The 14,634-nt window shown below is 47.3% G+C and overlaps 2 protein-coding genes across 6 annotated transcripts in view; one reads left to right on the top strand and one right to left on the bottom strand.

Annotated features, from left to right (window-relative positions):
* Nucleotides 1–14,634, top strand: part of SPMAP2 (sperm microtubule associated protein 2) — a 109,110-nt gene that overhangs the window by 37,719 nt on the left and 56,757 nt on the right. The gene's annotated exons all lie outside the window — the stretch shown is intronic.
* Nucleotides 1–14,634, bottom strand: part of PALM (paralemmin) — a 99,589-nt gene that overhangs the window by 23,103 nt on the left and 61,852 nt on the right. For 4 of the 5 annotated variants that reach the window (XM_084826013.1, XM_084826011.1, XM_084826016.1 and 1 more), the window contains one exon: nt 11,174–11,222. In XM_084826013.1, the coding sequence (XP_084682139.1) occupies nt 11,174–11,222 (49 nt within the window). Of the gene's footprint in view, nt 1–4,236; nt 4,407–11,173; nt 11,223–14,634 lie in introns of those variants that run through there. The other variant, XM_084826012.1, reaches the window with a different exon arrangement.

A 14,634-nucleotide genomic window follows, 5' to 3' on the forward strand; every position in this document is an offset into this window, starting at 1 on the left:
AATTATGGAACTGAACTATTCCATATATTCCTCTGAGCTCCTCAGAGGTCCAGCTAGGGATGCGTGGATTTTATTAAATCTATTCTGTCTGTGTTTCACGGATAGCCAGGCATCTTTCATTCCCTTGTGTGCTCATCGGATTTTTTAAAAGGATGTATGATAATTTTGTTTCACTTGCGCTAATGCACATTAGTGCTAATGTGTATTAGTGCAGGTGGAAATGTGTGCACATTTCCCCCGAAGTTAAATGAAAAATGGTCTGCAAGTCCATGGAATCCATGCTACCTAGAAAAAGCCGATCCGGTGAGGAATCCGCAGGTCAGAGACATAGAAATCCGAACTAGTTTGAGTCCACTGCAGGTTTCTCCGACATCCCAACTGGCAGATTCCAGGGATGAGCTATAAGGTCACAGCATCTTTGGCAGCCTTCCCAGAGAACCAGGTTGAGGAAGGCTGATCTATGGGAACAAACTCTACCTCAGGAGCAGGCAAAAGCTAAATCAGGATCAAGTTGTAGATTCAAGGCCAGCGCCAAGGGTTGGCATAGTTGGGCAGCTGCCAAGAGCCTACCCCCCAGCAGGGGCCCACTGACAAGAGCCCCCAGGAGTTGCTCCACCTCTTCAGCATTGTGACCTGCTTGTTCACCTGCCGCTCGCTCCGGCGCAGACAACGGAGGTGGTGAGAAGGAGGCGCAGGGGATGCCGTGGCCTCCTTTCTCCCTGGCAGGCAAGCAAGCAGTAGCAGTAACGAGAAAGAGGATGAGGAGCAATTGCAGCTGTTGACAATGGTGGTGAGAAGGGAGACTCACTGAAGGAGGGGGCCCACAGAGGGGGTCTTGCCCAAGGGCTCTCTAAAACCCACAGGCAGCATTATAGTTCTTTGCGTGACGTGCAGTAAATCAGCAAAACTTTCTGACTTCTCAGTCTCTCTCCTCAAAGGAAAGTTGAGGGGAACCAGGGGCGGCCTTCTGTGTGAAAAGGCTGAGACCTCGGTTCTGGTAATGAAAACAGATTCCTGAGCTGAACATATGCTCAGAGGTACCCTTTATCCTTCTTTCATTCTACCCCGCTGAGCCACTATGCAAAAAGTGGATCTCGGGGATGTAGCAGAAACAGCAACACAGAATAGATCCTACAAGCGGAGGTCTGCCCACCTCTGATCTACCCCACAGAGCTGCTTTCATGTGGAGTTGCTAAGGAAGACCCCTATCCGACATGTAATTCACAGATATGTCCCTAACCGTTTATATATCCAAGCAGAGAAGCACATGCTGTAGGGGGACTGCCTGGCATTTTTGTAGGTCAATTTTGCCTACTCAGTGCTCATTCGATAAGACGAGCCAGAGAAAGAGAGAGCTGCGAAGAAGACAAAGAAGAGGGAGTCTGGAGCAAAGTGGATCATTCTGACAGATTGCTACAGCCTCTCCCGTTCATTACAAAAAAAGCATCTGGAGAGTTCCATTGCCCTCCTTCTCCTTCTCCATTCATTATTATTTTAATGATTTAAATTCTGCTTATAAAAAGATTTATTTCCCCAAAGTGGCTAATAAATCAAGAGTAACAACAAATGAAGCAGCAATAAAAATAGCCATTAAGAGTCCATCAAATATCAAAAACTGTTAAAACACAATCCAAAGAGTCAGAACCAAAACACCCACACAAGAAATCAATCAGAAAAGGCCTCCTGGAATTAAACTTTTTTTCCCCTTGCTTCCCAGAGCCCATCAAAAAAATGGGGTAAAGGCGATGGTGGATTTCAGCAGGGAGAGAATTCCATGAGTGTGGAGCCACCATCGGTCCCAGCAGCCAAATATTTGCTAATGATGGCCCAGAGATCAGAGCCTCATATGTTGAGGTAGATTCGCATGAGTGAAGATGGTCTTTAAGAGAACCCCCACCCCAATATCCTTCTGGCCACTGAGGGGCAGACATTTACTCCCTCCTGGGGATTATAAAACAGGATTGAACATAAGGATCACGTACGTCATCTTGGGCTGCTTGGCGAAATAGAAATGTGACAAATAAATAAATAAGTTAGGGGGCTGACATAAAGTCATCCTTGGTCACCCTCAAGCACCAAGCAGTAGCCACACCCCTCTTTTTTGTTGTTGTTGCCCTAAAATCAATTAAAGAAATAATGTCTACAATGCACTTCAATGCACTTTGATGCTGTTTACTCAGCTCTATTACTCCTCTGACATTCACGTTTGAGATCTACTGTACCATGCTGGCTAGATGGGAAGAGACCTTGTTCCTGAAGCCCAGGCTCCACACCCAGGTGGGTTACTCAATTGACCAGGGTCCTGCTAGGCTCCATTTACCCCCCCCCTATTTTCCCAATGGAATTTTAATTTAATTAGGGTGAAAAGGGCATAGGCCCTTTCTCTCCAAGGGAAGACGAACAATGGCATCTCTTGTTTGCAATACATTCTTGCCCTCATTTTGAAAGGGAAATCAAACATGAAGCAACTCCGGAAGTGTGCTTGGCCAGAACAACAACTGACGTTCTCTCCCAAATGCAAACAATAGTGGATTCATATTAAAGGTTTGCCTGGCTGAAGGATCATGGAAGTAGTTCACCATCCAAGAGCATCAGCACCTGCATTTATACACCTGACCTCCTTTAAGCATGTTAGCCAATCTCTCTCTCAGCCTAGTCTACAACACAGGTTTGTTGTAAGGTTAAAATTGGGGGGAGGGGGAAGGAGTCCTTGTGTATACCACCCTGAGCAACTTGAAACGTTTTGTGCAATGCTTATGATTTTTAGAAGCAAATAATTGTAAAAGCCAGGGTGTACCTCCCAGCTGAGTTAAATGAAGCAAGGGCACCCTCTGTTAACAGATCTCAACATTTCACACACCAGAATGCTCTCAGGTGCTATCCAATTCACTCCAGAGCTCATGGAATGAATCCCTGTTGGCCGTGTGCCTGCAGTCTAACACAGGAAAGCACATTAAGCTATTGAATGCTGCCTATTCTCCCCCCCCCCTTTCAGAGTTTATCTAGAGCAGTCTTCTCCAGATTGGTGCCCTACAGATACGTTGTACTGCAATCAGTGGAAACTGGCGGGTCTGACATCCGTGGGGTGGTGAATCTGCTCCAGGTTTCAGTCAGAATATAAAGGAGCTATCCAAGGTGTGGAGAAACTTGGATAGCTCTTCTAGAGTTCTGACTGGTTCTGACTGAAAACTGGGAAAGATTTGCCACCCCACAGACATCAGACCCACCAGCCTCCACTGACTGCGACTCCTATAATCCCCAGCCTGGGAGTTGTGGTCCCATACATCTGGACAGCACCAGGTTGGAGAAGCCTGATTCACTGCCTACGTTTTAACTTTCTGTTTTACACTGAAAAGGGCCTGTCTTGTTTCAATTATTTTCTAATGGATGCTATTTGTATCAGAGGAATTTAATCACGCTTTCATCCCATTTGGAATTGGCCAGATGTGATGTAATTTGTTTTCATACAAAACTGTTCTAATTGCACGTTGCTACAACCGACGGCCCGGTGATAATATTGTTCTAACCGTGCAACCACTGCTGCCTACTATCCACCGGTATGCAAAATCAAACCAAAACAAACCCTTCCTTTCATTCTTTGGGGAGGGGTGGGTGGGCAGGTGGGATTAAACCCCAGAAGCACCATTAATTCCCAACCCACTGTGGAAACTAGACAAGGTTTCCTTGCAACTGGAACTTCAGAATACTGAACTCTTTTTTTTTAATAAAATGTTTGCCAAGCAACGATATTTCTTTCTTTCTTTCTTTCTTCCGGAAAGAGCTTTCAGCCAGCAAAAATCACCTCCCTCCCCGTGAACTCTTCCAGACCTCAGTGAAGTCTCACATGCCTCATTCGATTTCTCCTGGGACTGGAAGCCAGCCTGTGTTGTTTTGTCCAAGTAATTTCACCCATGTTCTTTTCAGCAGCTTTCTGGCTTGTCCTCCCCCGCCCCACAGCCACCCTTTGCACCAAGACAATCTGCTCCTTTGTACAGGCCCTGTATCAACTGAGGAACACCGGAAACCTGGCAGCCAAGAGAGAGACTTCAAGGTGCAGGCCTCTAGCCAGGGATGAAGCAGTGTCAGGGTGGAGTGGGTGCTTCCCCCCCCTCCCCCCACGACAATACAGACACACTGTGACCGATTCAGAATCATATCAGTCTACAAGCTGTGGTGAGCTGCAACAAGAAAGAGCAGGTGGTGGACCAGAAGAAAGTGATTCGGATCACACAGTACCTCCAGGGACTCCATCCATACCAATGGTCCTGATTTACCTTTGGAGAGATGGGAGGGGGCGGTTATAGCAAGAGTGACAAGAGTGACAAGAGTTACCATTCCCTGGTGTCGCTTAGTGGCTAAGAGTCTGAGTTGCAAAGCCCCTGGTTCGAATCTCACTTCTAATGCCTGTTCTAGGTTTTGGAGGGCCCTTCGGCAAGACCCCTCCATGGACCCCCTCTCTCAGTGAGTGTACCTTCTTACTGCCTTTGTCACCAGCAGCTCCTCATCCTCTTTCTCATTATTGTTAGCACTTACTGGTCTGACAGGCAGAGAACCAGTGAAGAAGTAGACAGTGGCGTCTCCTCCCTCCCTTCCCCCTCCCTCCCCCCTCTCTTTCTTTCTTTCTTTCTCTCTCTCTCTCTCTCTCTCTCTCTCTCTCTTATATTTATATCCCACCTTTTGTCCTCCAAGAAACCCAAGGTGGTTCACACAATCCTTCTCCTCTCCATTTTATTTTCACAACAACCCTGTGAGGTAGGTTTAGGCAGAGACTCAGTGATCTCGCCACCACCATTGCCTGGGCCAGAGCGAGAGACAGGCAAACATGCAGGTTGCAACTCAGGACAATGATAAGTGAGGTCCCATGGCAAGCGACTCTAACGAGAAAAGGAGTCCAAGATGGGTGGGAGCTTTTAAAAAAGGAAATTCTCAAGGCACAATTACAAACAGTTCCAACAAGAAGAAAAGGTGGAAGGCAACAGAAGAAGCCAATGTGGCTTCACAAAAAGCTTAGAGATGACCTGAAAACAAAAAAGGACACATATAGGAAGTGGAGAGAAGGCCAAGCAACGAAGGAAGAGTACAGGCAGGTAGCACAGAATTGCAGGGGTGGCGTCAGGAAGGCTAAAGCTGGGAACGACCTGAAGTTAGCGAGGGATGCTAACAGCAACAAAAAAGCTTTCTTCAGCTACGTGCATAGTAAAAGACAAGAGGAAAGAAATGGTGGTTCAGCTATTAAATAAGGATGGCAAAACGATAACAGATGACAAAGAAAAGGTAGAGGTGCTCTATTCCTACTTTGGCTCAGTTTTTCCCCAAAAGAGGGTCTATGCCCCCTGGCAAAGGCGAAGTATAGGCTGAAGGGGCAGGATTGCAGCTTGAGATCGATAGGCATATGGTCAAGGAACACCTAATGACTTTGAATAAGTTCAAATCTCCAGGGCCAGGTGAACTGCACCCCAGAGTAATAAATAGGCTGACCATACGTACCGTTTTAAATGGGACAGTACCGGTTTTTTCATATTTCCCAACCGTCCGGTCATTTTAATATAAATGTCAATTTTGTCCCGTTTTTAATTTTTTGTAAAAAACGGAACGTGTTTATCATAAGGCTCTATGCTAATCAACGCGTGCAGTAAAACTACTAGTGTGACAGAAGAGGAAGTTCTGTTTCCTTTATCCAGCCAGGGCCAGGCTTCTTGAGCGAGTGACGATCAGATGCCGCCCTCTTGCTTGTCTGCAGTGGCGGGGAATTCGAGAGGCGGTCGCTAAGCCACCTTCAGCGTGTGGGAGCCAGGAGGGTGAGTCTTGCTGTTATTTCTACCATCATTCCGCCCATAGAGATTCTTTCTGCCCTACATTCAGTTTGATTTGGACTTTTCAGACTCATATTTCAGTTCAACGGGCTGTTAGCTATTTTTTTATTACAGCGGAATATTACATAACCCCATCCCGTTTTTGTCATCCCAATATCCCGTTTTTGTCTCAAGGAAATATGGTCAGCCTAGCAATAAAGGAACTGGCAGAAGAACTCTCAGAACCGCTATTCTCTTTGAGAAATCATGGAGGACAGGGAAGTGCCAGATGACTGGAGGAGGGCTAACGTTGTCCCTATCTTCAAAAAGGGTAAAAAGGAGGAACCTGGGAACTACAGACCAGTCAGTCTGACATCAGTCCCTGGGAAAATTCTGGAGCAGATGATAAAGTGATCCATCTGGAAGCACCTTGAAAACAATGCCGTGATTACTCGAAGCCAACATGGATTTGTCAAAAAACAAGTCCTGCCAGATTAATCCGATCTCATTTTTTGATCAAGTCACCTTCTTTGTGGACCGTGGGAGTGCTGTAGACATCATATACCTCGACTTCAGCAAAGCTTTCGACAAAGTGCCCCATGATATCCTGATGAGCAAACTAGCTCAAAGTGGGCTAGATGAAGCAACGATCCGGTGGATCCACAGTTGGCTACAGAATCGGACTCAAAGAGTGCTCATCAATGGGATCTTCTCAAACTGGGGAGAGGTAATGAGTGGGGTACCGCAGGGCTCAGTCCTGGGCCCAGTGCTCTTCAACATTTTTATGAATGACTTGGAGGAGGAGGTGCAGGGAATGCTGATCACATTTGCAGATGACACAAAATTGGGCAGGATAGCTAATACTTTGGAAGACAGAAACAACATTCAAAGTGATCTTGACAGACTGGAGCACTGGGCAGAAAACAACAGAATGAAATTTAATAGGAATAAATGCCAAATTCTGCACCTAGAAAAAAGAAACCAAATGCACAGTTACAAGATGGGGGATGCGTGGCTCAACAACACTACAAGCGAGAAGGATCTTGGAATTATTGTCGATCAGAAGCTGAATATGAGCCAACAATGTGATGTGGCTGCAAAAAAGACAAATGCTCTTTTGGGCTGCATTAATAGAAGCATAGCTTCCAAATCCCGAGAAGTACTAGTTCCCCTCTACTCAACACTGGTTAGGCCTCATCTGGAGTACTGTGTCCAGTTCTGGGCGCTGCACTTCAAGAAGGATGCAGACAAGCTGGAGAGGGTTCAGAGGAGGGCAACGAGGATGACCAGGGGACTGGAAACAAAGCCCTATGAAGAGAGACTGAAGGAACTGGGTATGTTTAGCCTTGAGAAGAGAAGACTGAGGGGAGATAGGATAGCGCTCTTCAGGTACTTGAAAGATTGTCCCAGAGAGGAAGGCCAGGACCTCTTCTCCATCATCCCAGAGTGCAGGACACGGAATAATGGGCTCAAGTGACAGGAAGCCAGATTCCGGCTGAACATCAGGAGAAACTTCCTGACTGTCAGAGCAATACGACAATGGAACCCATGACCTAGGGAGGTGGCGGGCTCTCCCACCCTGGAGGCATTGAAGATGAGGCTGGACAGCCATCTGTAGGGGATGCTCTGGCTTGGATTCCTGCATTGAGCAGGGGGTGGACTAGATGGCCTTGCAGGCCCCTTCCCACCCTACTGTTCCATGATTCTATGAAGCAGGGGCCTTCTGCATGCCAGGCAGGGGCTCTGCTGCACAGCCATGGAATGGTGTGGAGTGGGGTTGGGGGAGACGTAGCACCTCTAGGGCACATGCTGCAAATGCACAAACATCAAGGCACCCTGCAACACACACACACACACACACACACAGAGTCGCATACAGCCTCCCATTCTGTGCATGGTAGGGGGGCAAGGTTCCATTCTGAGCTGTTGATAACATATCATTAGAGGACAATTGTGGTATTTTTCCACCCCACCCCCCCAGTCTACCCTTTTCGCCAACATAACACACTCTTTGTTTTGGAAATCTGTCCAGGACAGGCTCTTTCAGGGGAAAGGAACACGGCGTACAGCAAGCAGAGGGGAAGAGCCTTCAGCCCTTGAAATGTCGTGCCAACAGAGGGTGACGTGAAATATGGGAGGCGATTTATGCAAGGCATGTCCCAGAAAAACCAGGACCATTGAGGTGCATGACTTGCTAAGGCTATTGCTGTTATCAGTGTTGGGGGATAGATGCTCTCAAGGGACCCCCTGCCCAAATCCTCCACCTCCTCAATGTTGCAGCTGCCTGTTTGCTTGCCCTGATCCTCTGGGCCTAATCGCCCCACAGCCAGAGGGGGAAGGCAAACTGATTGGAGGCTGCAGTGCCTTCTCCTTACCCCCATCATCTCCCACTCACCAGAAGAGGGAAGGAGAAGAAGCAGAAACAGGAAGGGCAAGGATTTTCAGGGTTGGCTTTGGCAGCAGGCCCCCACTGGGGAGAGGCCCATGGCTGATTCCTGAGCGTGCAAACCCCCAAGGCAGCTGTTCTTCAAGGTCTCATTATATCGAGCTGCGTTTCATGGAATTACATCGCTCAGATGTAAATAAGCCCAAGCAGATTTTTAAAAGTAGGAAGCGCATCAAAGACACACATGTCAAGGCCATAAAGTCCCTGCCTGCCTAAAAATGACCAAGTCTTGTGCATGCAGTGCCAGGACAGGAGTCCATTGGTCTGACAGATGAGTTCCTTTTTAGGGGGCTGTAGCAACAAGCCATGATCTCAGTTGTCCCCAACTTGTTGCCCTCCAGATGTGTTGGACTGCAACTCCCATAATTCCCAGCCAGCATGGCCAACTTGTAACCTTGAAAGAGTTAGAGATGTTCCACTTTTGTCTGGATGGCGCTATCCTCCCCCCCTCCCCGCCCGCCCGCCTCAGTGAGTCTCTCTTGACAATAACACCCTTTTCTAGTCCCTCACATAGGCCCTTTTCTTCTCCGTCTTTAGAAGTCGGTGAAGCTACAGCATCAGCCGGATGCCACGGCTCACTCGTGAGGCCCCCTCGGTAACCAGCTCTGCTTCCTCCAAAGCTACAGGCGTCTAAGGATGGATTGGATGAGGGGTGCGTCCAATTTTGAAAAAGCAACATTGGCCAAGGAACAAAATGGCCTCTCCCTGCTCATCCCATTGGCAGCACATCTTTGGAATACCACCATTCAAAGAGAGTTGAAGTGGGAGGTTTTCAAGTCAAAACATGCACGTCTGGTACCATTTGAGAAAGCTATATTAATGACCTTTTCAGCTTGAGTGTCTCAGCTCCAAGCTTTGGGTCCAGGGAGCTTGCTTCCAAAATTTTCCTCCTCTGAATTCTTTCTGGGTTTTTGGCTGTCTGAATTCTTTGCTCTTCTTTCCAAAGTGTAATTGATGCACTAGGAATTCTCCAGCTTTTTTTTTTAATTTCCAGATTTTGTACAGAGCGCAGTGAGTGCAGTTTGCCTCACTTTCCATTCCTTAAGCACAGTTCTATTCGTTTCCCTCTCTTCTACATTATCAGTGCACATATATGACATAGCACTGCAAAGAAAGCAATCTTGATGCAACCGTACGGTATTATCAAGATTCTTTTAATGGGATCCTCCACCAATGCGCAGGACCACACGTGCGCACGAGTAAAGCATGACATCAAAGGAACCTTGATACAATCACAGAGCCAGTGTGGTGTAGTGGTTAGAGTCTTGGACTGGGACTCAGGAGACTTGAGTTCTAGTACCTGCTCTCTGGGTGATTTTGGGCCAGTCAGCAATTCACCCTAACCTACCTCACAGGGTTGTTGTGAGGATAAAATGCAGAGCAGGAGGATCACATCTGCCTTGGAGGAGAGGTGGGATATAAACATAACAAATAAGATAAATAAAGGAATCATTCCTATGACCACATCTAAGCTTCCTGTTTCATGGTGTTTTACAAATGCACATGGGAGCATCGGTAACATGGCTGGGGGAGAGATGCAAATGAACTGGTGGAACTCAAAAGCTGCAGCACAAACTGCACATGCTCCAATTCTGGAATTAATTTCAGAAACTCTCCTTGTTAAATCACGAGGAGTGGGATGCAGTGCAGAGTGAACCAGGTAGGGTGGGGTGGGGGGAGGAAGGAAACAAACCACTGGAACCCTCCCATCTAGGCAGAAGGGATTCTAACTCAGCTGGTACAAGCGAGATCGTTTTCCACAGCAGCAGCAAAAGCTGCCTGCAGCAAGGAAGCCGGAGGATGTGTGGCTTTGGGATTGATAATCATTCCCTTCATTAATTCGTTTTAATGAAGCTGATGTTACAGAGCCCCAGGGCCTCTGAACTGCTTTCCAGTAACAACAGAGGAGCAAGCGTAGAATTGAGTCTGATCAATAACGTTTGGGTGGGGCCCGGATGATATGGAGATGAGGCTCAGTGCAGTAATATTGAGTGGGGAGCGATCTTGCTGGAACTCTGTGGGTGGATTTAGGGGGCCGGTGACTTTGCAATCATGATCACACTTACTATGGAGTAAGACTACGTAGGGTCATAGGGTTGGGGCAGTGGAGGTGGGTGGGTCCGATGTCAGTGGGGTGGTGAATCTGCTCTGGGTTTCAGCCAGAGCCAGTCAGAACTCTAAAGGAGCTCTTCAAGGTGCAAACCATAAAGCTCACTGGGTGTGAGGCACCTTGGAGAGCTCCTTTAGAGTTCTGACTGAAACCTGGAGCAGATTCACTGACCCACTGACATCGGAGCCCCCAGCCTCCACTGCTATGAAGTAAATAGGGCTAAATAAATAGGATTACGATGCAGAGCTACAAAGCAGGAAGTCTCTGGCTCAAATTGTTTCTTTAATAAACAAACAAACAAACATGGTGTTTTTACTCTTTATCCAGTTTGCTGTTCACCATTCCGAGGTCTTTGGATGTGGAGTGGTATACATATACTGTAAATAAATAAATACCTGCGGTAACAGAGGCAGTGAGCCTATGTACACCAGTTGCTGGGGAACATGGACGGGAGGGTGCTGTTGCACTCCTGTCCTGCTTGTAGGTCTCCCGTGGGCAGCTGCTTGGCCCCTGTGTGAACAGAATGCTGGACTAGATGGACCCTTGGTCTAATCCAGCAAGGTTCTTCGGATGCTCTTATGTTAAATCTCACCTCTGCTGTGAACACATAGTCTTAGGCAAACTGCTCCCTCTCAGCCTCATCAATATTATTATCCCATATAGGGGATATTAATACTGGCTTACTTTACAGGGTTGCTGTAAGAATTGCAGCTCAGTTGTGCTTGGGAAGCACTTTCGACACTTTAAAGCACTCTACAAATGTTAAAATGAGAAGGAGGAGGATGGTGGTGAGACAACAGGGATCCAGTTGAAAGAGCTACTTACGGCTATAGCCTGGAGTCTCTCCTGCTGAATTGCACTTGTTTCGATGATCCTGAAAGAAAGATAGGAGAAGAATAGAAGGTGCAGAAACTCAAGACCGCCTCCCACCCTGCAGTGCACACTGGAGCTTCCTCAAAAGATCTTGTGTTGTCGGTGCCCAACTCAGAAGGGGGGGAATGCCTCCCTCTCCCTTTTGTGATGGATGCTATTGTGTTGGAAGGCTGTATGTGTGTGTGGGGGGGAGTACAGCTGGCTGATTTTTCTGGTTCAAGGAAGGGCAGGGGTGGCAGTGAGCCCTCCTAAGAGTGTGAGTTGCCTAGCACTGCTGATCTATGATGCCAGGCCAGACTGGGGGGGGGGGGTATGATTCACCCCTTAACTTCCCTTCCCCCAATCCCCCCCCCCCAATTTGAGCACTGAGGCTGCTGCTGCAACCATATGCACACTCATTTGAGTGTAAATCCCAAAGTATTAAGTGGGACTTACTTTGGAGTAAAATATATACAAGAAGAACAACAGAATTTATTAGATACTTTCTCCAAAAAAGACTCAAGATACCTTACAGCAAGGATTAAAACTTACAACACGTTAAAACAATTTTAAACAGCTAAAAACAAATAAAAATGCCAAGAGGAAGTAAAACAACTACATTAAAATGCCCCATCATATGCCATCAACGACCTGGGAGTATGCAGCTTATGCTTATATACCAAGGTGCTGGTATCAATTTGATATGATACCATTCGCCAGTCTTCTGTTTGTAATTATAATTTTAACAATTTGCACACATGCACATGACAAGCACAGCTTATCACGGCGGCATGGGAATAATGGGAGTTGTAGTCTGACACATCTGGAAGAGGCCTGGCTGGAAAAGGCTGCCTTAGTTAAAATATAAAACCAATGAGCATTTAAAGGATGGATAGAATCAACCACATTGTTCTAAGCACCTGCAGAATTCCTGGTAAGAGACCTGCTGCTGACCCTTTTATGAAGCACAAGGCTCTAAATATTCTGTCAAAGTAAAAGCAGTTCCTAACCGGTTCCAATTTGCACCCTACCCATGGTTTTAATGGATCCTGTCACCTGCTGCTAATCTCTACTGGTTTGGTATACCTGATTGCTTTTAATTTGTGAGGGATGGATGAATGTCAGTTTTGCTTTCTCCCACATTCCATTTTTTTTGTTAAAACTTTCAAGTTCTTCTTATGAAGAAATATGCCCATTTTCATAAGTTCCCCTCAAAAAACAAACTGAATGAAATTCTCACCCCACTGTGCTGGGCAGATTGAATGGGTAGAGCTATTCCCAGCATGGAGAGGACCGCACTGTACCGGCCATGCATCTGTTAAAGACAGGTGTGGCCAGAAAGTGTGGCCAGGTATCCTCTTTTAATGAGGGCTGTCTTCTGTTTGAAGGGCGGCCAGAGGAACTTCCTCTGTTTGAAGGGGTGTCCAGTCAAAGTCTGGTTTAAAGATAAAGAAGCATCGGAAGGAAGAGCAAAAGGGCCTTGGAGTTGCCAGATCAACAGGTAGCAGCACCTAGGCAGCGGAGGGAACAAGTCACACAGCTCATTTGGCCAGTTTTCCACACCACGGGGAGGTATAATGTATTTCTATTTAAATTATGGCAATCATTTTGAAATTTGCATCTATACAGATCAGTCAGCATGTGCAAACTTTATGAAAATTGGTATCCTCTTTTTTGGGGTGTTGCATTGCATTTCCGCTCTTTTTTTGGCCACCCTAATAAGGAGCCGGTCTGAAAAATGAAGTGGCAACCCTAATTCCACACAAGCGACAGGACTAAATGCACAGGGATTCAAAGCCACAATTTTGAAAGCAAAGAAGCCCTCTGCCCAGAGGCACAGAGAAATCTTTCAGTTTTGCTATCTCCCACATTGTCAAGCCAGACCCAGGACTGAGCCCTACCTTGGATGAAGGTCATGAATTCTGGGGGGGGGGGGCTGACTCCAGCACCACTCCCAGGCATCCCCGGGAGCTCAGGAGAAGCTAGCCTGGGCCCCTCTACAGCAGAGGCCCTGGGGAAGCCCTGTGGACAGGGTCCCGAATCGCCTTCAGAATCAGAGGGGGTGTCCATCTACCTTTCTGCCCCAGGGAACGCCAGTGTCAGAAAGTGCAAGTAGCCACCTGTTGATGGAGCGCACAACTCAAGATGCAGCACAACCAGACTCCTTGTGAGTAAAGGGCCTCCTTGTGAGTAGGGAGCCTGGAAGGTTGGGAAATTGGTTTCAGCTGGGCCTGGGTGGGGTCTGGCAGTCCAGGCTATATAAGCTCCCAGTTGAGATCCAGTAGTTACTGGGAAAACACACAGGTCCTTAGCTCTATGTATATTAGGTCCATATTTCTGTCTCGGCTGACTCTTCTTGGTAGAATCATAGAACAGTAGGGTTGGAAGGAGCCTACAAGGCCATCGAGGCCAACCCCCTGCTCAATGCAGGAATCCAAGTCAGAGCATCCCTGGGAGATGGCTGTCCAGCCTCATCTTGAATGCCTCCAGTGTGGGAGAGCCCACTGCCTCATAGAATCATAGAATAGTAGGGTTGGAAGGGGCCTACAAGGCCATCGAGTCCAACCCCCTGCTCAATGCAGGAATCCAAGTCAGAGCATCCCTGACAAATGGCTGTCCAGCCTCGTCTTGAAGGCCTCCAGTGTGGGAGAGCCCACCACCTCCCCAGGTAATTGGTTCCATTGCCGTATTGCTCTGACACTCAGGAAGTTTTTCCTGATGTTCAGCCGGAATCTGGCTTCCTGTAACTTGAGCCCATTATTCCGTGTCCTGCACTCTGGGATGATCAAGAAGAGATCCTGGCCTTCTTCTCTGTGACAACCTTTCAAGTACTTGAAGAGTGCTATCATATCTCCCCTCAGTCTTCTCTTCTCAAGGCTAAACATGCCCAGTTCTTTCAGTCTCTCTTCATAGGGCTTTGTTTCCAGTCCCCTGATCATCTTTGTTGCCCTCCTTTGAACCCTCTCCAGCTTGTCTGCATCCTTCTTAAAGTGTGGTGCCCAGAACTGGACACAGTACTCCAGATGAGGCCTAACCAGTGCTGAGTAGAGGGGAACTAGTACTTCCCGGGATTTGGAAGCGATGCTTCTATGAATGCAGCCCAAAATAGCATTTGCCTTTTTTGCAGCCACATCACATTGTTGGCTCATATTCAGCTTGTGATCGACGACAATTCCAAGATCCTTCTCGCTCGTAGTGTGGTTGAGCCACGTATCCCCCATCTTGTAACTGTGCATTTGGTTTCTTTTTCCTAGGTGCAGAACTTGGCATTTGTCCCTATTAAATGCCATTCTGTTGTTTTCTGCCCAGCACTCCAGTCTATCCAGATCACTTTGAATTTTGTTTCTGTCTTCCAAAGTATTAGCTATCCCTCCCAATTTTGTGTCATCTGCAAATTTGATCAGCATTCCCTGCACCTCCTCCTCCAAGTCATT

Source organism: Heloderma suspectum, chromosome Z, assembly GCF_057233095.1.
Source record: "Heloderma suspectum isolate Gila_16-S chromosome Z, 16-S_ref, whole genome shotgun sequence".
Taxonomy (NCBI): domain Eukaryota; kingdom Metazoa; phylum Chordata; class Lepidosauria; order Squamata; family Helodermatidae; genus Heloderma; species Heloderma suspectum.